Here is a 23,677-nt window from a genome sequence, read left to right as displayed (position 1 = left end):
TCCACCCTAAAATTAAAATTTTGTCATTGATCACTTACCCCCCATATCGTTCCAAACCCGTAAAAGCTCTGTTTCGTCTTCGGAATATAATTTAGGATATTTTTGGATGAAAACCTGGATGCTTGAGACTGTCCCATAGACTGCCAAATAAATAACAGTGTCAAGGTTCATAAAAGGTATCAAAAGTTGTCTTCAGAATACTCCTCCATCTGCTATCAGACGTGACTTTATTTAATAATTCCTTTGTCAACGGTCTCCTCTGTGTCACTCCATATCACCGTGCTGTGTATGCTCTTCTGTGTCTTCCGCGCCAGAAGGATACGCTGTGTTCTGCACGTCTGATAGCAGATGGAGTATTCTGATGACAACTTTTGATACCTTTTATGGACCTTGACACTGTTATTTACTTGGCAGTCTATGGGACAGTCTCAAGCATCCAGGTTTTAATCCAAAATATCCTAAATTGTGTTCCGAAGACAAACTGAACTTTCATGGGTTTGGAACGATATGGGGGTAAGTGATTAATGACAAAATTTTCATTTTGTGGTGAACTATCCCTTTAACGTTTGATTCACAAAGCTGCTTTAATAGTACATATTGAGTCAGTTTCTGTCTCTAACCGTGCGTCACCGCAGAGGTGTGTATGCGTGAAACTACTTGCTGACAGCGAAGCCGTGTGTGTGGTCTGTTCACTCAGATGATGAGGTAACGGTGGGGAAGTTCTATGCCACTTTCCTGATACAGGACTACTTTAGGAAATTCAAGAAACGCAAAGAGGAAGGCCTGGTGGGCGTTCACCCAGCCCAGAACAACACTGCCATCGCCCTGCAGGTAAGCAGAATGTGCTTGGAGATAGAATTGTGTTGATTCTTTAGAGTTAATAAGGTCTTTGTTCTTTTATGATCATAATGTTGTTGGTTTTGGACTTGATGCATTGACAATTACAGAAATTTCACTAAAGGTCATTCTCAAAATCGGTCGGAAAGCCATTTCGATTTTCCATTGCTGAATTATTGTATTGGTAGCACAAATGTAATTTTAAGTACCCCAAGAGATTTCTTGTCAGCCGAATCCCTAAAATATTGAGTTAAAAAAACCTGAAATTAATATTCCAATTATTAACACATTGAAATGTTTACTACTCTCTAAAGTCATGACATATAAGTAAAAAAATAAAAGGGTCTTTCTTTAGTATTATTTTATTTGTTTTTAAAGTATTATACATTATACTTGCTCCTAAATAGCTGAAATTGTTCACTTTAAATTTTGATCAAGAAAGTGTTTTTTCATGCCAGAATAAGTTCCAATGTTTTATGTGTTAATCAAAAGCAAATCCATGTCAGTGTAAACACCCTGAATAATAATAATTAAAAAAATATATATATATATTTTTTACAAACTGTATATCTTTTGCATGAGACCTTCTTTACCTCAACTGTATCTCTCTGTTTCTGGATGTGCTAATGCTGTTTTAGCGTGAACATGGATCCCTCAATGTGATAATGGTGATCTGTAAATGTGTTTTTGTCTGTTATAAATGTCGTTTGGAGTGTTTGTATTTGTTTACCATCACTTCAGAGTTATAATTCATGTATTATTGGTTGAAAATGTTTTGTTGGTCTCATCCTCATAAATCAAACACTACCAATGTGTTTGATTTCTCTTCGAACATAATCCTTGTTTAGAGGGTTTTAGTGAGATTTAGTTAACCATTGTAATGTTTTACACTTTTGAGATGTTAGAAATAGTATATACACAGAAAAATAATGTTTCTAAATATCATATGAGGCTATTATAGTATTTTTTTAGAAAGTCACGGTAAAGGCTAGCATCTTAGTTAAAGTGTATTAGTTGTAGTGTACAATTACGGAGGTGTTTTTGTGTGTTTTTCCTCTTTGTCTACTGTGATTGTTGTCATTTCTCATGAATTTGTCCTGTCTGGAACTGTCTTCGTCAAACTTGTATGTCAATGTGTCTGGTAAACTGCCCCCTGGTGGCATGTGTGTGTGAGGGTCTCCGTTTTCAAATTGTCGCTGCTATTCAAGGGCTTTCCATTTAAGAGCAGGTCCTTAGCTATCTTGTCGTCACGGTTTCAGGCTGGCCTTCGTACGCTGCATGACATTGGGCCAGAAATCCGACGTGCGATATCATGTGACCTGCAGGATGATGAGCTAGTAGACTTTATACCAGAGGAGGACGAAGAAATTTATAGGGTAAATTACTCACCTTTTATGACCACTTTCTTTTTATAAAATCGATCTGTATGTTATTATCTCACTTTAACTGCCTGGTACAAATGAAAACAGTTGTTTTTAATTATAATGATTCCTTAAGGGAGATGCGATGAATTGTTCGCCATCCCTGGAGGTCATACACACTTAGATTAAAACCTTGAATAAGGATAAAGTTGCCAAGTTGACAATCTAAAAGATTGTCTTTATTGAAGATTGTGCAATAGGTACATTTATATGGCAGGTTTGTTGTAATAACATTAGCCTTAGTGTAGCATATCTAATTCAGTGTATCTACATTTCTCTTGATTTCAAGTTCAGTTCAGATTTAATCAGTTCATGAAATTCACTCACACCATATGCCATTTTACCTCCTTTCCAACTTTTTTTCCCATGAGATCATTAAAAATGGCAATCAAATGACTTGGCATTGGATAAACGGTCAGTGACGCCATATTACATTTTTTTTGCAAAGGTTGTGTGAGAAATTGTTTTTACAACTAAAAGACATTTTTTTGGTTTATTGCATCAGCGAAAAGACAATATTACAATTAAAGCCTATACATCTATTCGTTAAGGGCTATTCACACCAAGGACGATAACTATAATGATAACAATTGTTAAAATTCAGTGAGAATAGTGAAGTCCACCTCATGGCTATTACGTAAACAACACTGAGGGATGATATTGTTGGGATCACATTTAGAACAATTTTTTTTCCCAGCTGATGAACAACTAAATCATTGACAGCCAATCAGAATCCACTCCAAATCCGCATTCAGGCGGCAGGCGACAAAATTGCAGCACACAAGTAAAATAAACAGAACATTATCATCCTTTGGTGTGGAAATAGTTCTTTATAGTTATAGTTATATTTTTATTTATTGTTGTTATGTTTTCATTTCATTTGTGAAAACGTAAATATGGCGTCAACCCTGACTAAAGTCCATTGCATATTTCTTTAAACTTAAAAACAAAAGTATATTTTCACAGCGAAATGGAGGACTCTTTGGCAACCACATTAACCACATAAATGGAGACCCCCGGAGGAGCTCCGACCACCAGACAAATGCCACACAGCGCCCCCTGCAGGTGCAGCCGCCTCCACATTATGCCCAAATGGAACACCCCATGGGGCGCCTGGACCGTGCCAATGCCATGGCGCAGCCAAACCACCATCGCCACCATCACCACCATCATCACCATCATCATCATAACAACTCCTACAGCAAGTCACCCAAGTCTACCAACATAAACCTCAACAATGCCAATATGTCCAGTTTACCCAATGGAGGACACAATCGTTACTATGAGCACATGCCTGCTAATGGTTACCCTGGATTGTACTACGGAGAATACGACAAGCCCAGGACCCCACACGGACAAAGGTAAATGCTTGTTTTGTTCATCCATCATCTTGATTTTACTATTTGGCAATATTTATGTGTATGTATTAAATGATTTGTCAGTGCTAGCAGAATATATTGTAATCTTGTGTCACTGACTTCTTAAACCCATTCCTTCAATCTATATGGATTGACTGGAATTGATTTAGTATGTGAGTTTTTCAAGGTCTTAAGTAATCGATTTCTTTAGTAGACTTATGAAGAAAGTTACTTTTTAAATTCTGCATTCATTTACATTTATGCTTTTAGATGAGTATTCATCTGCATTATCATCAGCTTTAAGGTCCGGTCAGATTTAACATTGTTTGCAGATTTTTCACAGGCGAAATCCTGTCATTTCAATTGGAATGGGTGTGAGTGAAATTTCCCCATGCAGTTTTTGCAACAGGTTCAAGTTGGTCCCACAAATTCACAACAGAAATCAACTTTGTTTAAAAGTGACTTCCATGTGAGCTGGGCTTCATTCATCGCTATATTATTAACAATAGACAACTGATCTTTTTGCCCTCAAAATTTGGCCGAAATTTTCCTTATGTGACAGTACCTTTAGATCATTAACTTTAAATTATTTTTATTTTGAATAAAAATTTCTTATCCATTTTCTGACCATGGTGATAACCAAGTTTTCTTCAAGGTGTTTTCACAAATCCTATCTCATGAGAGAACATAACTATTTTACAAGGTGCTGACTTCGTTTGAATTCATACGCAATGTTTTATATGGAAATTTATGATTTTTAGAGAAAAATTTTGTATTAAGGTTCACACCTAACACCACTCCTAAAGCTAACTGTCAATGAGGTTTAAGCTGATTCTACAAACGTACACATGAAATCATACATATTAAGATTAATTTACCACTAATTTGCCAAAGCGTGAAATAGTTACAAATTTGAGTGTGTTGCTTTACTCTAGCAAATGATTTGATACAAACCCAAGTCCATTTGAGATGTTTGCCGGATGCCAAGATACAGTCTTTGCTGTCTCATCACTGTAATTTGGCCATTTCTTGGTGAAGGGCTCTAGAAACCTGACAAGATTAATGAGGCTTGATATGGTCATCAGAGCAAAATTTAGCGAACGTTTACAATATGTGTATAATTCACAACGATTTTTTTTTTTGTAAAATCCTTTTTAAATTGACCCAAGGAATTGGAGAGGAAACATAATTATGTTTTAAAACCAATTGGTTCGTTTACAAGAAAAATATTTTAAATATATCAAATCTCCAGACCTTCCATAATCAGTTTCTACCAACTTCAAAAAGTGAAGGTGAAATTTTCATCTTTTTGGAGCTTATTTAGCTAGTCAAAACACATAATTCAAGTAAAATCATATGTGACGGACTGAGGACATGTTTTTTTAACTTGAGTTTGGACAAAGCAATCAAACAAAGTGTGTAAACAGCCTCACATATATGAAAATGCTGTATATATCATGTATATACTGTATAATGTGTCCAGCCATTCCTTTTTCCTATTCCTCTGCTTTTCTCCACCTTTCTCTCTTTCCTTCCTAACCAAAATGCTTTCTCTTAACCATCTCTCTGCTTTCTGGAACAGAAGGCGCTACTATGAGACGTATATTAGGTATGTTACATTAGGTGTTATATGTTCCCATTGCAGGTAGTAATGCTTGTAGAGAAACAAATGGTGAATGATGAGCAAGAACTATGTTCAGTGAATAATGGCTTTGGGACTTCCACCTCGGCCCTGTCACATATGGTGCTTTAAGTTGTCTTGACATGTCTGCGAGACTGGTGCTCTTGAAGGACTGAGAGTGCTATTTGGGGCAGGGCCTTTCACACACAGACTTTCTAAAAAAAATTAAAACAAGTTGATAGGAACATCTAGTAAAGCATTAACAAATCAGTATGCATCTTTGAGTCTCTGTGCATTGTGATTGGGTGATAAAGGGAAAGAGATGGGGCTTGTTGCATGTGTCTGCTGGATAACCGGTGCTTACAAAATTAAATGCTTGCCTTAAATGATTATTTATCAGATTAATGCTTCATAGAAATACAAATAACAATTTAACACAATGTCTATTTATAGGTAAATTAATATTTGGTTTATTTTTCTAAAAAAGGATGTTGAGATGTCTTATTTAATGGGCCAGTGGGGCTGTAAGTCTTCTAGACCTTAGAATAGATGCCATGTCTTTCTTGGACAAAAGCATGGCTGTGAGTCATAGAAGTATAGTTTGCTCAACATCTTAAAAATATAAAATAGAATTTATTTATTTTTCCTCTTCTGATTGTGTAATGTTTAATCAAGTAAATATGACTGGGACATGAATTTACATTTAATAAAAAAACAAAAAAACTTTGCCTTGGCCTCCTCATTTCAGAACCCCAGTGATACACATCTATAAAAGCTACACTGTTTTAAAAACAGCTACTGTCAAAACAGAGTGAAGTTAATAGCACTTTTAGTTAGCAAATCTTTAACACAGTATAATATATTGACCATACTGTACTTCTTTCACAGCTTCATTTTTATGTCAGTAAAATGTAGAGTACTTACTCTAAGGTCTATGCTTCACAGTCACTGAAGACATCTTCAAGTGGAATATCTCTGAGCTGAGACTAGATTTCTTAAGACTGTACAGCTATTTACTAAAGACTATATGCAGAAGCTAGAAGTGCTATGACACTGCTGACAGCTGACTTGATAAGATTTAGCTTGTTTTGAAATGAGGTCTAACCCCTTCACTGCACTTCTAGAGCCGTAAGTCTGCATGGTTATTCGCTGACTCAGTGACCACAGTCTAACCGGCCTCTCACTGACCTCTTGAACTTCACGCAGGTCGCAGGGCAGCGACAGAAAACGACCCACTATATGCCACGAAGAGGAGTATGAAGAAGATCGTTACTCTGGAGAGTACTACAGCGGAGAGGAGTTTTACGAAGATGACAGCATGCTGTCGGGTGACAGGTGAAACTGTTGCAACTGCTGCACGGCCCATTTCGCATTTCAAAATAAATCACATTTACAGAAGTTTATCCGAGGGTGTTTATATGTCCTTGTGCAGGTACCCCAACAGTGACCAAGAATACGAGACGCCACGGGGTTACCATCATCCTGACAGTTACTATGAGGATGACGAGCAGCCCCTTTATCATGATTCACGTAGGTCACCAAAGAGAAGACTGCTTCCTCCAACACCGCAAGGCAAGTCTTGGGGTCCCTTACTTGGCTCTCTGCTTAATTGGTTAGCTTTGTTCAGCATCAGTGTCGGAAAATATGAATTGCTTTCGTTTACAGGTAATCGGAGACCGTCGTTTAATTTTGAGTGTCTGCGCAGACAGAGCAGTAAAGACGATCTTCCTCACCACCGCACGGCTCTTCCGTTACATCTCATGCAACACCAGGTAACATTAAATACGACACTATTATTCTGTGACGTGGAGTTTGTGACATATTAAGGCTGAATATGGTAATATTTTTATTCAAATAGTTTTAAAAATGAATTCCTTCCTTCCTGAGAAGGCAGAGTGCCATGCGGGACAACATTTGATGGGCGAGTAGAGACTCGTGTGTGTGGGATGCGGGAGAATAAATAGGGTGTGCTCACACTAGGCAATCTTAACCGTGCCCTAGCACATTTGACCCTCAAAGCCCGATTTGTTTGACTAGTGTGATCACTCTGTGCCGCGCTTGGGCATTGTTCGTTTAGCCGTGCCTGACTCAGTTGGAAGAGGTGGGCAAGAGCGTAGTTCAGTTATATATAGTTCAGTGAGTATGAGCGCTAACCGCACCGTAGTGGAGATCTTATGATATGTGCTGCATGATTGCGTGAATATTTCTCAGTGGCAAAAGCGATAGATCTGTAAAGCAGTATATTGTGAGAGGGCTGTGTGTTACCACGTCCCATATGACTCAAAATAATAAACCAAATTCACTCCACTGTTTTGAGCGAGAGCGCTTCTCGGCTGTCTTCACATGCTACCGGAAACTTCCTGTGAAGTCGTTATTACGAGCTTGTTGCATCCTTTTGTTAAAAATAAGAGTGGACAGTGGTTTGTGAATTTTGACACTTAGCCTAAATAATTTGATCAGGAGCATGCCCTCCTGTGACCCATGATTTGTCTGTATGTGTATTCAGAGCCAGTGAGTTTCATAATAATAAAAAACTGTTATAATAATGCGTTAACTTGCCCAGCCCTAATATATATACATATGTCATAATTTTTATTTAATAATTAAAATATGATAAAGAGTATAAATTAGCCTGAAAAAAATTTAATTAGGTGGTAACTAAAGAAATATTATTCCATTTAAATGTATTATTCCATTTATCATTCCATTAAAACCCTATATGCCAGCATAGTATTATGTACAGCATTTTTTCTGTATTTATATTGCACTTTATATTAAAACAAAACATTTCTATTGACCACTGTACTTGTTGGTCCAGGTGATGGCAGTAGCGGGTCTAGACTCCAGCAGGGCTCACAGGCTTTCACCTACTCGATCTACCAGATCATGGGCGTCATCTCCTCCAACTCCTGCAAGTAAAGATCGAACACCGTACTACACGCCACTTATCCGCGTGGACCGTCCTCTGAGGGACAGCGCCCACAGCAGCCACTCATCCATCAGGAAGAGCTCATGGTATACAGATGACCCTGAGTACCAGAAGAACTACTCGCCCGTTCACCTGCAGGTGCCACCCGGGTACAGAAACCAGTACCACCAAAAGAGAGGCAGCGCTACCAGCCTGGTTGAGGCGGTGAGTCTCAGACCTCTTTTGCCATTTATGAGACGTAGGCTGAAAAACATTATGAAAATCATTATCTTTTTAGGTTTTTTTTTTTTTTTGTGATGACTTTCAGGAGAAGTCTAAATATTTATGTATTTACTATGAAATGCTTTCAAACAAATAATTATGTATATTTTTATGTATATTTACCAACATTAAAAGTACAAAAATAATAAAAAGCTTATTTATTTATGATTAAAATCATTGTAATATTTTAAATATAACAAAACTGTTTACAATATTGTAGTGAAACATGCCTGTTAAGTCAGAGACACTATTATATAAAGGCCAAATTAAAATGACTGCAGTAGTCACAACTTTGCAACTTTGTATCGTATGAATTTGGGCTTTACATTTTTAATTTAAATATTTCTATTGTTCAGTGTGGTTTGTGGTTTCATGCTAACCAGGGCAGAAGTATGTAAAGCACTGTGTTTCCATTCCCACTTTTGAATAGTTTCTAGTTTAGGGACCAGATGTTTTCTTCAGACAGTGATGGTATGTCATACTGTGTGTCAGTGAAGACAGAATCTATGCTCACAAAACAAAGCATCATGTTCTCCTCCTCAGGTCTTGATATCAGAAGGACTGGGTCGCTATGCCAAGGATCCGAAGTTTGTGGCTGCCACAAAGCACGAGATCGCGGATGCATGCGAGATGACCATTGACGAAATGGAGAGCGCCGCCAGCCATCTCCTGAATGGCGGCATTACACCAGGAGTCAACGTCGTCAACGTCTTTCCCATAATGGGCCCCAGAGACTACGAGATGCAGGATGTCTCGGCTAGCTACAGTGACGAGGAGCCAGAACTCGAACCCAGAACGCAGTACGAGGAGGACCTGGCAGACGAAATGATATGCATTACCAATTTATAGCACCTGGTTAGCGGCTGATGCTGTTCCTCAGAAACTGATCAGTGAAACAAACAAATTTAAAATAGATTTACTGGCTTACTACCTTAAGAAGTGCCTTCACAGCAGAGCAGAAACCATAAGTACGGACAAGTACGGACGCATCGGTGTCGCTCGCTCACTTCCTGTTTGCACAGGAACTTGGTAGTCACGGCGCCGGGGAGGAGCTTATTCAAACTCTGGGGGTGAACTTTAATTGGCTTTTTGTACCATCACTTCAGGAAATGGACCATTGAGCAGAGAGGGGCGGGGTGGGGTGGAGGGGTTTAGGCTGTTTCCATGGTGATGACAATCAAAACAAATGTCATTACCGAAGTCACTTTATTAATGGTTTTGCATATCAAGCACGTTGCAAGCTCAATGCAAGCTAAGTACGGCATATATCTCAACAAAGGCTTTAGTTTCAACTTACCCCGTACGAGTATTTTAGTACCGGTTAAGGTCAAGTGCATATTTTAGAGAACAAGTGCTAATTCTACAGCTCTGGTGTACAATAAGGATATCATGCAGGTTTGTGGATTTGGAGAGGATTTCAGCATTTGTGTTGAATGCACTAGCAGACAGGTTATTTTTTAAATTTAGGATAGCCTGTTTGATATTTCATAATATGCTGTAAATTACTTGTTATATATAAAGCAGTTGAAACTTTGTAAAGAGACATTATATATTTTGTAATTATGTACTGTACAAAAAAGAAATTCAGCAATATTAATTCTAATTGATGTTACTGCATTACAAAAAAGACTAAATTTGGTGTTATTTTAATAGGTACTGTACTTTATTATTAAATTATTTCCCTTTATTATTTGCTCATTTGCATTCTTACTCGTTTGTGAAAAGTATAGAACAAAAAAAGCCAATTTTCTGAGGTTACGTCTGTGACACTCCCGCACAAGATATGCAAGTTGTTTTCTCAGTGTCCATTTAATAAGTGTAACCGACGCAGTGTTCCTTTAAAATCTATGGCATGCAGTATGGGGCATGAGCGTCGACCCCCTTTATGAGGACTTTAGTAGGGCTTACAGAATCATGTCTTAATCATGCTTTTGTTTGATTAGATTGAACGAGTTGTCGAATAGGACTTCCCGTTTTAAGGCATTCGTGTTTCGTTGCATATTTTGTGCCAGGGAGTTGCACAGGGAGGTGCAATGGTAAATGCTTTGTGCATTAACAATGCTGCTTAATTAGTCTGCAGTTAAACTGTATGACCCTCACTTGGAAAAGCCTGCTCCTACTGGCTGATCTAGGAATAGCTGATCTAGGAATAGCTGATCTAGGAATGGCACACTGCTATAGCAAATTATTTCTACCACTAACGTATTTAGGTGTGCTTTGAATGCTGAAAACTTTTAGTTTCATAATGATGTTGATTACCATGACAAAATGTGAGGACAGGGGAGTTTTGGGTTGCTTAAAGTGCATGATCGCATCATGAATCCTTAACGGAACAGTTCAGGCAAAAATAAAATTCTGTTTCTCTTCACTGACTGTCTACATTACCCATGATTCTATACAGAAAATTCAACACAATAGCAATAACCCAAACCTTAAAAATCCAGTTTCTACACATATTATCCACAACTTAATAGTTTTATATTTTTCCATCGTTTTTAATTCGACTGTCATTTGCATTGCTTTATGGGATTGTAGTTCTTTCCCTCATTTAAGTTTTAATTTCTTTTCTCTGATTTTCAGTTACTTTTTCTTTAAATAAAAGGTTGTAATGTGATACACATTGTAGCTGGTTGGTTTGATTCATGGCTTATAATGGTTTAATGAAGCCCTCAAAGGAATTTCTACAGAAAAAGAATTCAAAGAAAAATAATGCTTCCACAACCAATGCCACTGAAAAAGTGGGTGGCCACTAATGCACTCTATACATAGAGAATTTTTGAAGAATTTTACTGCTCAAAAGATATTGTATAGCGTTCCTCTAATTAAAACAGTATAGGAAATAAAATATAAAATGCACACCTTAAAAATGCAATGCAAGTCGCTTTGAATTAAGTATCTGTCAGATAAATTGATGTAATGTAAATGTAATGATAATCCAAATTTACACTGCAAAGATGGCACTGCAAAGAAGCACTTATGAAGTGGAATTTAGGTGTAGCTTAGAGGTGGAATAAATGCATTTACACAGATACAAATACAACTATGATACTAGGGGCTGAGGTGGGTCAGAGCAGGCATACTTTACACTGGCTTTTATCTGTTATTAGTTTGAATTGGAAAGTTAGGAATTTTAATTTGTAAAGTTAAAGTGGGGTGAATGACAGAATTTTCTTTTTTAGGTGCACTGTTCCTTTAAGCAGGACAAGAAACTGGTTAATCGATACTTTCCTCCTTATTTGTTTTATTAGACTCTTTCTTTGTTTCTTTCCACCTTTCCCTTAAGCTCTGGCTTCTGGAAATACCTCTTTTAATGCAGGGGAAACATATCAGCATTTGAAGCGTTTTTATTCGTGAGCGTTTTTGCCTTTAAGATGTTATAAAACTGTCCTTAGGCCTCAATTTAGGATACATCAATTAAATTGACATTTTGTCTTTTCTAACAGGCAAATTAATGCTGAATTAATGCATTATGAGCAAAAAAGGGCAAAAAAAAAAAAAGTTTGACTGCAAAGGCCACTGCCTTGAAGTGTAAAGCTTCAGTACAGCTTAAATAAAGGGAAATGTGGGGTTTGTTGAAATTCTTGTTCTTGAGTGTTATTGACTTTGTGTGTTTTGGAAGAGTACTGTGCTTTTCAGTCAACCGAATACTGTCATGAAAAACTGCGTGTGCACATCTGAAAGGGCTCTCTGAAATGATCCGTGTGAAAAAAAAAAAAAAAAAAAAACCTTGACGTTGTGTTCTGGTCTTCATGTCAGTTATACTGTATCTTGTAAACGGACCAATGCACATTCTTGGCACATTGTACTATTCGTAGCAATTACTGGTAAGGACAATAAAATATGCATTATTTTTAATAAACAAAGAAAAACTTGTTAAACTAAAGATTTATCTTTTACCTCGTGTCAGGGACTCCTGAAAAGAAAGAAAAAAAAATGGTTTCTTAATATACCAATGGGATTATAATTATTAGCACATTGCTGTAACTTGCAATTTGTTTTCTCTGTTTTCCATTCATATTTTGTGTGTCAAGGTAGGAAATTTTGTAACATTTTTCTGTGCCTGTGTGTACGGTTTAGTGAAATCTATATTTGTCATTTACATTTCACCTTTCAGTGCTGAAGTGGGTCAAACAGAAGGGAGGGGAAAAAGTGCACTCCTCTGTATTGTTAACATTGATATGCTAACAAAGAAAAATGGAGAAAAGTATTTTACAATTTTCAGAGCCACATCTGTTGATTATCACATTTTCACCTAGAGTTGTTGCTACAACTATTATATACTTTTTCTTATTAATGCTGTAAGGAAACATAAGATTATAGTGTAACATATGTACAGAAGTAATGGAAAGATGCGTGGTGATGTTTTCCATATGAAAGTCTTTATCTTTGCTCTGTTACGGTTTTTATTCCATGAAGAAAAGAAAAAAGGATTTCTCTTCGTAGCAGATGACTTATCCCTCTAGGTTTTGTATCGATACATTTTTTGTAATTTTCCTATTTATTTTGGCCTGGACTTGATTTTAATCAATATTGAAATTTAATTTTCTAATGATTAATACAGAATAAACTTAATGAATAAACTAATGGCTGTGTCACTTATTTGTACAAGAACATGGAACTGCAGTTGATTACATTACAAGTACAGCTACAGAAAGACTTGACTTGAAAAAGAGTTTCTTAGTAGATCTATGGGTCAAGATGTCTTTAATTGTAAAGAAATGTGAAAAATGAATCTGATTGCTTTGCCACTTTGTTATGGGGCTCTGTGAGTAGATGATGTAGCATTTAGAATCAAGATTCTTGAATGTTTTTTAGAAGTTTCCATGCTCACCAAAACTGCATTTATTTCATGAAGAATACAGTACAAACTGATATTGTGAAATATTACAATATAAAAACTCTTGTTTAAATATATTGTCAATTATTTATTCTTTTGATTCAAAGCTGAATTTTTAGCAGGCATTTCTCTAGTATGAGCCTTCAGAAATCATTCTAATCTGGTGCTGAAGAAACACCAAATTTGCTGTCTTTACTGTCACTTTTGATCAGTTTAATGAACTGTTGCCAAATAAAGGTATTAGCAAAGTTTTGTGGCTTTACATGTACAGTATCTGCAGTATATGCATAATACAGTATAAGTTAGTATACGATCTAAAATTTGACACGAGCATAAAATGCACTGTTTTTCCTTGTGAGAAAATTACTGTCTTGCTTGTCTTTCATTCAGAAAGGTATACATATTTTTCTATTCAAATGCTGTCTAGAATAAGAATGTCCCTCTCCCAAAACCAGCTAGTTCTGAACAGCTTTAGCAAGCAGTGAAACACAGATGGGATGTGAATGAAAGGCTGTTGGCCTTAAAAAGGCCATGCTATATGTCCCATCTCAGCTTCAATAGGAAACACATACAGCAAAGAAAACTGCATTCATCAAACCATCTCAGTTTTAGCAGAAAAACACATTCTTCATGCTTTAACATGACTGTAGTGAAACGTACAGTAAGTCACTCTGGGCTGATATTGTTGTTCAATGGTGACACGACGGTCTGAACATCAGATACATCATCCTCTGAAGGCCAGGGATCTCTTCCACACATCAGAAGAGGTATTGCATACTTCTGGAACTAGAAAAAAAACCTCTTTACTACATTATATTAATTTACACTACATTAGATCCCAAATGGACATGGTTAGATATAAAACTCTTTTGCATGTTTTTGTGCTGTAAATTCAGGTTGGGTGTGAATGTCTTTATTGTGTTAAACTATGCAAATCATACCGATCCACAGTATTAATCTGTTTGATTCACTCACCTGTTTGTTCATGTATATGTAGATCAGTGGGTTGTAAATAGTGCTGCTTTTGGCCATGTATATGGGCACCACCTTCACCAGCACGGGCAACTGAACATCAGGGTTGGAGACGACCGTTAGAGTCAGAGTGGCATATGGCAGCCAGTTCATGAGGAACGCAAACACCATCATCACCACCATCCACGTCACCTTGGACTCTGCCCTCGCAGCCACACATCCACCTACCTTAGCTACCTGTCAATGAAAATATTCCTTCAAACAACTAGTGGTGGACTAAGTACACAAATCAAGTACTCACTTATATCTTGGAAGAGCTGACAGTCTGAAATTATGTAATCAAGTAAAATAAAAATAATTAACTGCACTGCAACTAAATTTCACAAGATCATAAGATAACATCCAAAACACAAGTAGCCGGGACAACTGTCCTACTTGTCTTAGCGTGTAGAGCAGCCATGAATATGACACCACAATGATGAAGAATGGCACAGCGAAACAGAGTGAGAAGTAACAGATGATGTAAGACACATTCTTGAGATCTCGACTCTGCCAGTCAGGTCCACAGGATGTGCCGGCTCCCTCCAGCTGGTAGCTTCCCCAGCCAAAGAGAGGCGAGCTATTCCAGACCAGAGACCAGAGCCAGGATAACAACAGCCCTCCTGCGGCATGCTTGGTCTGGAATTTGATGGTGCCCAGAGGCTTGCACACTACAAACAGCCGCTCAACAGCAATCAGGGCCACTGTGCAAAGCGCTGTTATACCTGTGCAGTCAACAGAGGAAACAGAAGAGTACACATTCATATTTTAAGCTTTAACACAGTTGATCAAATAACTAATGTTTATTCACAGTCATACACAATAATGACACAGTAAGATTATTAGCTTGTACAATATATAAAATACAGAGTTCTGGCATGAAACTCTGATGGTGCAGTCTGATGGGTCTAACTCAATCTGACTTAATGCATCATTATCACATGGCACAGCTGCTTGGTTCTCTCCTGTATTGGTAGCCAATGAGCTCGCTGCTCAACATTCAAATATATGACTAAAGCTTGCCGTTAGAGTTGCAGTTTAATTCAGAAACCCTCCACCTTCCCCAGCTCCACCTGTATAGATCTGCTACGAGGTGATTTGTGTATGTTATGGGGTTATTTCATGTGTTACATTTGCAGCAGCAATATTCTTACATGCTAACAGCAGTATGTTGTGGATGTATTGGCAGTAGTAAGTCTCGGTACTTGCTCTGCTGCTGTAGCAGCAGTGAAGTAGATCTATTCCCCCAAGACCAAATACATTAAAATTATCATTTACATTACCATGCCAATCCCTCTAAGAGTCGTCATGACAGAAATGTTTGCTGGAGAAACAGCTAGTTTTTAGGCCTTTTTTTCTGGAAAACTAACAGGGATTGATTGATTCATGAACAGGTAACTTGTTTGAGCCAAGGTTTCCTAACATTTTATCCTGTCCATAAGATTGTCCAACCAGGGCATACTGCGCATACACACATCAACATATCATTTTCTCACGCTGAACAACAATTACTGCATTTGCAGTACTGTAAGGGGTAGGTTTAGGGTTGGGTAGGTTTAGATGTTAATAAAAAACAATATAGAAATATTTATTGTTGGTTTGGCAATAGGCCTACCTGTATCCCTTCTAGCTACATCCGCAATTAACACATAATAACTGTTTTAGCATTAGTGTAAGGGTAGGTCTAAGGGTTGGGGTAGGTGGTAATTATGGTAAACCATAATTTGACTGGAAGCATTCTTCGTTGTCAAATTGTACTACTGTACCTACTGTTTTAATGGGAGGTTGCAAGATCTGACAAGGTTGCACGAATAAACAGAAAAAAGGTTTTTTTAGTGAATAAAAAATAAAGTGCAATGCAATCCTATTCATAATCAAATATGAGAAAGAAAGAAAGAAATAAAGAAAGAAAGAAAGAAAGAAAGAAAGAAAGACAGCTGTTTGACTCATCTAATGAAACTTTGAAGGAATTCCACACTTTTTTAAGGTAGGCCTAGCTTCTTACTTTCAATAATAAGCAGGTTTTGTGTACCGGACACTTTAACCTCTAAATGGCAGTTTCCAATAAGCATTCGATTCACGAATGAATTACTTTGTGTCAGTTGATAAAACAGGTTTACTTAACGTTGAATCAGTTTGCGATTCAGTCTGAACCATTCTGATAGTTCCTGTGCACTTTGATAAGAGCAGTTTATGCAGTAAATGTCTATTTTAGAACACAATGAAATGAAAAGAGCGCTGGATGAAATGAATTTCAAAACCCTGCAAATGTGTCATTTGTCAGCCTATACGAAGAAGCTCTTTTTAGGATCGCCTGTAGGAGCAGCTTGTGAACCAGCAGGTTTGTTGTACAACAGTAGCTACACAGTACAAAGAATTATTATGATGTTTCCATGTTTTTTGAACAGATGCCTTTGAAATGATTTACACAGCGGTCCCACCACAGTTACTGTACTTTTAAATGTGATTTACATAAGAATACAGTTCTAAATAATACCCTGATAGCACATGTACATCACAGAGACGTCTATATGACTTCTGCATTTATACCTGCAAGACGTATTTTTTAGAGCGTTTGCTCATCTGCAATACGTCTATAGGATGTTTCCTAACAGATGTCAAAGAGATATATATTAGATGTCTTTAAGATGTTAATGGTTTAGAATGTACGTATGTAAAACTGACATCTAACATACAGTCAGATGCTTGCTCACAGCAGAGGCTTTCCAGATCCAGTGATCTTTAACAGACATCTTGACTTATGTGTGCTGTCTGGGTACAGTCTTAAATCATAACAGACTTACCAAATAATGCAACGCAAAATCCCTCCAGTACACATCCGACCCGTCCCAAAATGTAGTAGCCTAAAGCATTGGTCACCACAGATGGCACACTTCCTGTTAATGTGATGCCCAGGTCGGCCACAGCGAGGTTGACCAATGCAAAATTCAGTGGTTGCTGCAGCTGTTTGTGACGGAGGGTGATGACTATCACTGTAACGTTCAACACGACAGCTGTGATGGAGAACACGGCCATGAGGAGGGACAGCGTGATGAATCCTGCCCAAGGCAGGGACACCTTTGCACCAGGGCCATCGTGGAAAGACGAGTCATTCACGAATTCTGGGAAAGAGGCCATCCCCTCAATTAAAAAAAAAAGAAAAGATGTATAAAAAAATCAGTTCCTCTAAACTGTTCCTCGTGTTCTGTTCTTTTGGTAGTTTTCCAGTCAGTTTCAAGCTATATTCTTCTCTGCTTCCACTCGAGTATATCAGCCATGCACCTTTTGTCTGCACCTTCAAGTCAGCGACACACAAAAAAAGGGTTCTTATTCAGATTAGGTGCTGTAAGAAGAAAGTCCCAAAGATCCAGACTTAAGACGCAATAAGTCCTCCTGGGTGTGATCTCTGATCCAGCTCTTCCCTTGATTGCAGAATGACTTGAAGTCAAGTTTAGAATTATTACTAATTACTAATAATTAATAATTACTAATAATTAATATGCTCACCAAAACTGAACTTATGTAATAAGAAAATACAGTAAAACAGCATCAGTGCTTTTTTTTTTACAATATAAAATAACTGTTCCTTGCTTAAAAATATTGTAAACACTGATAATAACACATGTTTCTTGTGCAGCAAATTAGCATATTCTAATGATTTTTAAAGGATCCTGGGACCCTGAAGACTGGAGCAGTAATCACAGGAATAAAATCAAAATATATTAAAATGGTAGACAGTTATTTAACATTTGAATGACATTTCACAATATTACTGTTTTTACTAAATATTTGATCAAATAAATGCAGCCTCTGTGAACATTAAGGACTTAAGGAAATATTAGAAAACATGATTATTCCAAACTTTTGACCCTGTATTGATTGACTGATTGGTTTAATTTAATGAATAAAACAACAGCTACTTCTGTTTAGTTTTTTTTTTTTTTTCATTGCTAATGATCATACAGTATATAGTATAAATAACAGCAATAAAGTAACTTGCATTTTTGACTTCACTTACTTTAAATGTTTACATTTACAAGTTTATTTCTCAAAGTAGGTACCTCACAGTATAATACTCTAGGAATTTATTTATTATTTATTATTTATTTATTTATTTATTTTGCCAGAGGCTGTACACTTTTGTACATTTTTATACACTGAAAGTGCATGCCACATTACCCAAAAATTGCTACTTTCTCTCAGCTCTAAAAGTTAGCATTGAATTTTTATATTTTGGAGTCATTGCTTTGAAAATAATGGCAAAACTGACCTAATTTACATAATTTCTTTTTGCATCAATGCATTAAATAATATTATATTGTTGTTTAAAAGATGCTCCCAGGAATCTGTATCCATTCATAAAGGCGTATGAGTGCCTGTGTGTATTATGACAGATTTTGTAAAAGGTTCTCTGATTAGCTGTCCAGAGTAACTCTCAACACATCCAGTGCCAGATGTCACATATGTCCAGCACTATATTTGACCCACTAAGAGTTTTATCTTCCATTAAGACAAGACAGAGATTACTGTGTTTGGCGCCCTGCATTAAAATAGATGAGCGTGAACTCCAGCACAGACTAACCGGATTTGCTTCAAGAATTGTTAAAACTATTGCTTCTGTCCCCGAAAGACCCACCATTTCTTAATCTTATTGTAGTCTTTGTCATTCTGATTTAAGAAGGACCACCAGGTCACCAGTGAATAAAGACTTCTATTTCTGGAGGTGCATCTATAGCTCCACTGGATATACTGTAAGTTAAGTTAAGGTAAAATAGATGTACTTTTAGAATTTTAGACAAAAGCTGTCCAAGCTTCATTTTAACCATTTTAATTTACATTGTTAGGACAAATTGAAGATAAGATTTTTAGTGCTTTTGAAAGTCTCATTTGCATTGCCCTTCAATGTGTGAGTGTAGAAAGATAGATAGATAGATAGATAGATAGATAGATAGATAGATAGATAGATAGATAGATAGATAGATAGATAGATAGATAGATAGATAGATAGATAGATAGATAGATAGATAGATAGATAGATAGATAGATAGATAGATAGATAGAGAGCATTGCAATAATACAGTATGGCAAGTGTTCTTCAGCTCCAGTCACTGCTGTTTCTAGCTGAGTCTGTGATGTATGATGCATTTACCAGCTAATCATGACTGCACAGAGACACAGGCTGTGTTCAGACAGATCCATCAGACCCCTTACCACTCATTCACGCAGATGCACCTCATCATTTATGTGCTCATGGTAATTAGAGGAACAAAAAAAAGAGAATTAGAGAATAGAAATTAACTCCTGGATGCAATTGTTAAGCATCATGCTCAAGAGGTCAGTGCTGTGGCAGTGGCTGGTCATAAATCTTATTAACTTGCTTTCTTTGAGTACTATCTTTTATGGCATCTGTTAATGAGGAGCAGCTGTGCTACTGATTTATTCTGTATAACAGTGTGCGTGAGAATTTGAGAAAATGAGATTTTTCTGAAAATGTACTCATCCTCAGGCCATTTAAGACGTAAATAAGTTTGTTTCTTCATCAGAACAGATTTGGAGAAATGTAGCATTACATCACTTGCTTACCAATGGATCCTCTGCAGTGAATGGGTGCCGTCTGACTGAGAGTCCAAACAGCTGCATGATAAAAAAAAAAAAAAAAAAACACAATAATATTTAAGGCAACTATGTGTCAAGTATATAAATTTAGTTATGTATTTTACTTGTGGAGTATAAATAGACTCTCATTCTGATGGCACCCATTCACTGCAGAGGATCCACTGGTGAACAAGTGATGTAATTTTACATTTCTCCATATCTGTCCCCATAAAGAAACAAGCTAATCTGCTGTACATTTTAGATGACCTCAAGCCTTAGATGAGTCAGCAAATTTTCATTTTTGGGTTAACTATTTCTTAAAATGTGCATTTCAACGAAAATATAATATCTGAAATATGCAAAATAATATTTTACATGTACAATATGACAACTTGGATAAGACCACTAAATAAATCATGTATATTTTTTGAATTTTGTCAGTTTTGAACTACGTGTTCCAAACTACTTTTACTATATTTTAAAAAAACTCTGAAATTTGAAACAACTGTGCATCTGACTTGAAATCTTACAGATATAACAGTTTGTGACAACCAGACCCTGTTAAATAAACTGCAAAGTGTGACCTAAACGGTTATAACCTCCAATATGTAGAATCATGCACTGCTGTTAGATAGGCTATGAAAATGAGTCTTACATCAAGATGAATAATAATGTTAATATAAGAAACTATAATATTATTTTTAAATGACTACTAAATAAATTATTAATGTTAAAGTGAAATAGGTAATCTCGAAGCATGTGCCCCATCACTGCTTGAAATCAGAGCAAAAGCATCCCCAAACGGAGGAATGCGCGTGGCCGAGGGAAAGTTTCGCATCAGCTTCTCTCGTGTGCGCGCTCTCATGGGGAAACCGCACTAGGTTTATAAACGAGCCTCACTGTCTCGATGACTTTCCAATCGTTTTTCCTCTCCCTAAACTTCTGCCTTTAGTTCATGCATTGACCCGAAAGTGTCGTTCATCATAATATCAGCAGAGCCAGCAGTGAGAGCGCGCGCGTTGATTTGCTCATAATCAGCGCTGAGAAAAAGGCTGCGTGCGCAAAATAACCATTTAAACCTGGTTTTGTTCTGTATACCCATAATGCAGGAATAAAATCAAGGATCGATGTCAAAGAGCTCGTAGGGTGTCTGACAGCTGGGTGGAGAGACTGAAACCCCGGAGGCAGCACGCGCGCTGGGGTGGCAGATGTGCGGCTGAATCGGCACTCGCTGCTGTTTTTGTAACCAAGGGAAGACCCCGAGAGTAGGGAGAGTAGTCTACTGAAGGGCCGCCGGCAGAGCTTGCAGCGCAAGAAATTTTGGGCGAAGGATGCAGCGGAACCGGAGAATTTCTCTGATGCACCTCCTCTTGTGTGTGATGAGCGCGTGCTGGACGGCGCTGGAGGTACGGGGGTCCCAGCCGGAGATCCCCTTATCAGTGTGAGTAGAAGAGCATGCATGCACAATATTGAGAACAAGCCACAATAATTATCCTTAACCTGTAAGCCTATGTATAGAAAAAGAGAGGATAAAACCGTCCATTAGTTGTTTTTAAGAATTAAATATTTCTAGAGTACAAATAACAGAAGCATTTATAATGTATGCACATTGCAATAAATGGATGCAAAATATAGAGAAGCCTTAATAAACCGTTGGCTATTTAATCTATACACATTTGTAGAGAGTGGCTACAACTATCATTTATGATGACTTTGGTCAAATGGATAAGTTATATCAAAATTATTATTATTTTTTAAATAATTGATGTGTACAGAATTACTGCATTTAATCTATAATCATTAGTGTACTTACAGAGAAGTTACAGCTATAATTTGTGATATTATTGCTCTATTATATATTCTAGAGTGCAAATATGATAAGCTCTTATTAAAAATGTACATTTTATTGTATTTAAACAAAAACGCAGTAATAATTGCTGTTATATGTATACAGCACAGGTCTCAGGTGATGTGCTTCATGTGATAAATCAACTGATTTTATTTGAGCCACAAATATAATTTACAGTAATATGATATAATGAACCTCATTACATTACATTATGCTAATGGAACTCATTTTAAGAGTCAGATCATGTATACAATTAATTTGATGCAGGTTTACACTTTTTACAGTGTAGAAAGAAAATACAGTATAAGCATTTAAGGCTTAACTTTTTTGTCATACAGTAAATGAGAAACATGTAGATTTAACCTACAAACCTACATGCTCTTACATGGTCATACAGTCCAGTACAATGATTACAAACAGTGCTTAACTTTAATGGTTTTATTCCAAATCTATCGTTATAGTAGTGCTAATAATGGTGACTTAATGGGTAGTAATTTCAGTGATTGAATGGCCTCTTCCCCCAACAGGGTGAAACTCTGGGCTTCAGCGTTTGGTGGTGAAATAAAATCAATAGCTTCAAAATACTCAGGATCTCAGCTCTTACAGAAGGTATCCCCCCCCCCCACTCTCTCTCTCTCTCTCTCACTCTCTCACACACACTTACACTGGCACACACCCCTCATAAGAATACAGATGGCTTTGGTTTACAACATCCAGGTGTAATCTGAGATGTGTGAGAGAGAAAGCAGGAGAGAGAGTTTTTGGATAAGGCCCATTACACTTGGTTTCTTTCCCCCGATCTGTCTTTTGCATCTAAACACCTGTGAAGGACTGGCTGGAATAGACAAACAGAATAATTGAATAAATGTGTGTCTCTTTATAAATGACAAAGGAGCATCTGATGATGCACTACACACTTTAGCCACATGGTGGCAGCTGATATTATGAACTGAGTGCTTCAAATCCTTTCTGACCTTTCTGATATTTAAGGCATTATGAGACAAATTGTGTATGTTTTTAAATTATTCAATGAATCATAATGTTCTTTCAAAAATGACAAGACGTGAAAACTGATATTAGACAAAGGAGCAAGAAGCAGACATTTGACGCCAAAACAACAACCTTAAAAAAAAAAAAAGTTTATTATTTGTAAATTCATAGCCATTCATATTATGGAGTCTTTTTGGTACTGTAGATGGTTTATATTTACATATGAACAATTCAATATTGATAAAAATGTCAAAAGAGGAAAAAAAGGCACGGACACACATTGCAATATTAATATTTTATTATTAAAGTTCATATCTGTGCAGATAAAGGTCTCCACCTGGTTTCATTGTTCCACCATACCGTGTTGTAGCTATTACAGGTGTTTGAATGCACTATGCGGTGCCGTTATATACTACAGAGCACACTTCATTTCCTCTCGGTTTCTATTGAAGGAAAAACAGTGATGGATGTTTTGAGATAACCCTTTCTCTCTCTCTCTCTCTCTCTGAAGTATTAATAAGTCTTTCAGTGTTGGTATGAGATAAGAGCACAGCTTCACCATCAGTGCACATATTATCGTCGTAATTACCTCTTCACAGTGTACGTGACTCTTTAACTGAACTATAAAACATTGGAAATGAATGAAACTTAGGCTTTGAGAATTACAGCTAAATGTATGTTATGAATTATAAGCGTCTGTAAAGGTGTCCGTCTCTGTGTGTGTTTGTAAGGGATATAATAAGAAAGAGATTTGAGTTCTTTTTGTCTAGCTACAGTATGCTAATTGTTTAATTGAAGCTGAGATTTGGGGTCTATCTTTAGCTACAGGGCCCTCACTTACAGAAAAAATCGATAGTATAGTCAGAGCCATTACCAGTGTTGTATTTATCCACTGATCTGAGACCAATGTGGCTGATTTACCTTGCATAATTGTTAACTGAATTATTCACCCAAAAATGAAAGTTCTC

The 23,677-nt window shown here is 36.9% G+C and overlaps 3 protein-coding genes across 14 annotated transcripts in view; 2 read left to right on the top strand and 1 right to left on the bottom strand.

Moving 5' to 3' along the window:
• The window catches only part of cacna1da (calcium channel, voltage-dependent, L type, alpha 1D subunit, a), a 117,603-nt gene extending 106,829 nt beyond the window's left edge, over positions 1–10,774 (top strand). For 6 of the 7 annotated variants that reach the window (XM_059538442.1, XM_059538441.1, XM_059538438.1 and 3 more), the window contains 9 exons: positions 698–831; positions 2,097–2,213; positions 3,225–3,619; positions 5,199–5,225; positions 6,444–6,572; positions 6,670–6,809; positions 6,903–7,009; positions 8,056–8,370; positions 8,971–10,774. In XM_059538442.1, the coding sequence (XP_059394425.1) occupies positions 698–831; positions 2,097–2,213; positions 3,225–3,619; positions 5,199–5,225; positions 6,444–6,572; positions 6,670–6,809; positions 6,903–7,009; positions 8,056–8,370; positions 8,971–9,276 (1,670 nt within the window). In that variant the 3' untranslated portion in view covers positions 9,277–10,774. The remainder of the gene's footprint in view (positions 1–697; positions 832–2,096; positions 2,214–3,224; positions 3,620–5,198; positions 5,226–6,443; positions 6,573–6,669; positions 6,810–6,902; positions 7,010–8,055; positions 8,371–8,970) is intronic. The other variant, XM_059538439.1, reaches the window with a different exon arrangement.
• Positions 10,775–13,356: 2,582 nt separating this feature from the next.
• Positions 13,357–17,537, bottom strand: parapinopsinb (parapinopsin b). The gene is made up of 4 exons (XM_059537762.1): positions 17,080–17,537; positions 14,672–15,000; positions 14,240–14,473; positions 13,357–14,050 (listed from the first exon to the last, which is right to left on the bottom strand). The coding sequence occupies exons 1-4, from the start codon at positions 17,411–17,413 to the stop codon at positions 13,931–13,933; spliced, it is 1,017 nt and encodes a 338-aa protein (XP_059393745.1). The 5' UTR covers positions 17,414–17,537; the 3' UTR covers positions 13,357–13,930.
• A 3,642-nt stretch (positions 17,538–21,179) lies between these two features.
• Positions 21,180–23,677, top strand: part of LOC132126617 (voltage-dependent calcium channel subunit alpha-2/delta-3-like) — a 58,779-nt gene continuing 56,281 nt past the window's right edge. For all 6 annotated transcript variants that reach the window (XR_009427419.1, XM_059537990.1, XM_059537989.1 and 3 more), the window contains exons 1-2: positions 21,180–21,311; positions 22,247–22,328. Coding sequence is in view for 5 of the 6 variants with exons in the window: in XM_059537990.1 (XP_059393973.1) it covers positions 21,202–21,311; positions 22,247–22,328 (192 nt within the window). In the remaining variant the exon portion in view is untranslated. The remainder of the gene's footprint in view (positions 21,312–22,246; positions 22,329–23,677) is intronic.

The sequence above is a fragment of the Carassius carassius genome, chromosome 44 (assembly GCF_963082965.1).
Source record: "Carassius carassius chromosome 44, fCarCar2.1, whole genome shotgun sequence".
NCBI lineage: Eukaryota > Metazoa > Chordata > Actinopteri > Cypriniformes > Cyprinidae > Carassius > Carassius carassius.
The sequence above is the reverse complement of the archived record's forward strand: the minus strand, read 5'-3'. Positions and strand labels throughout refer to the sequence as shown.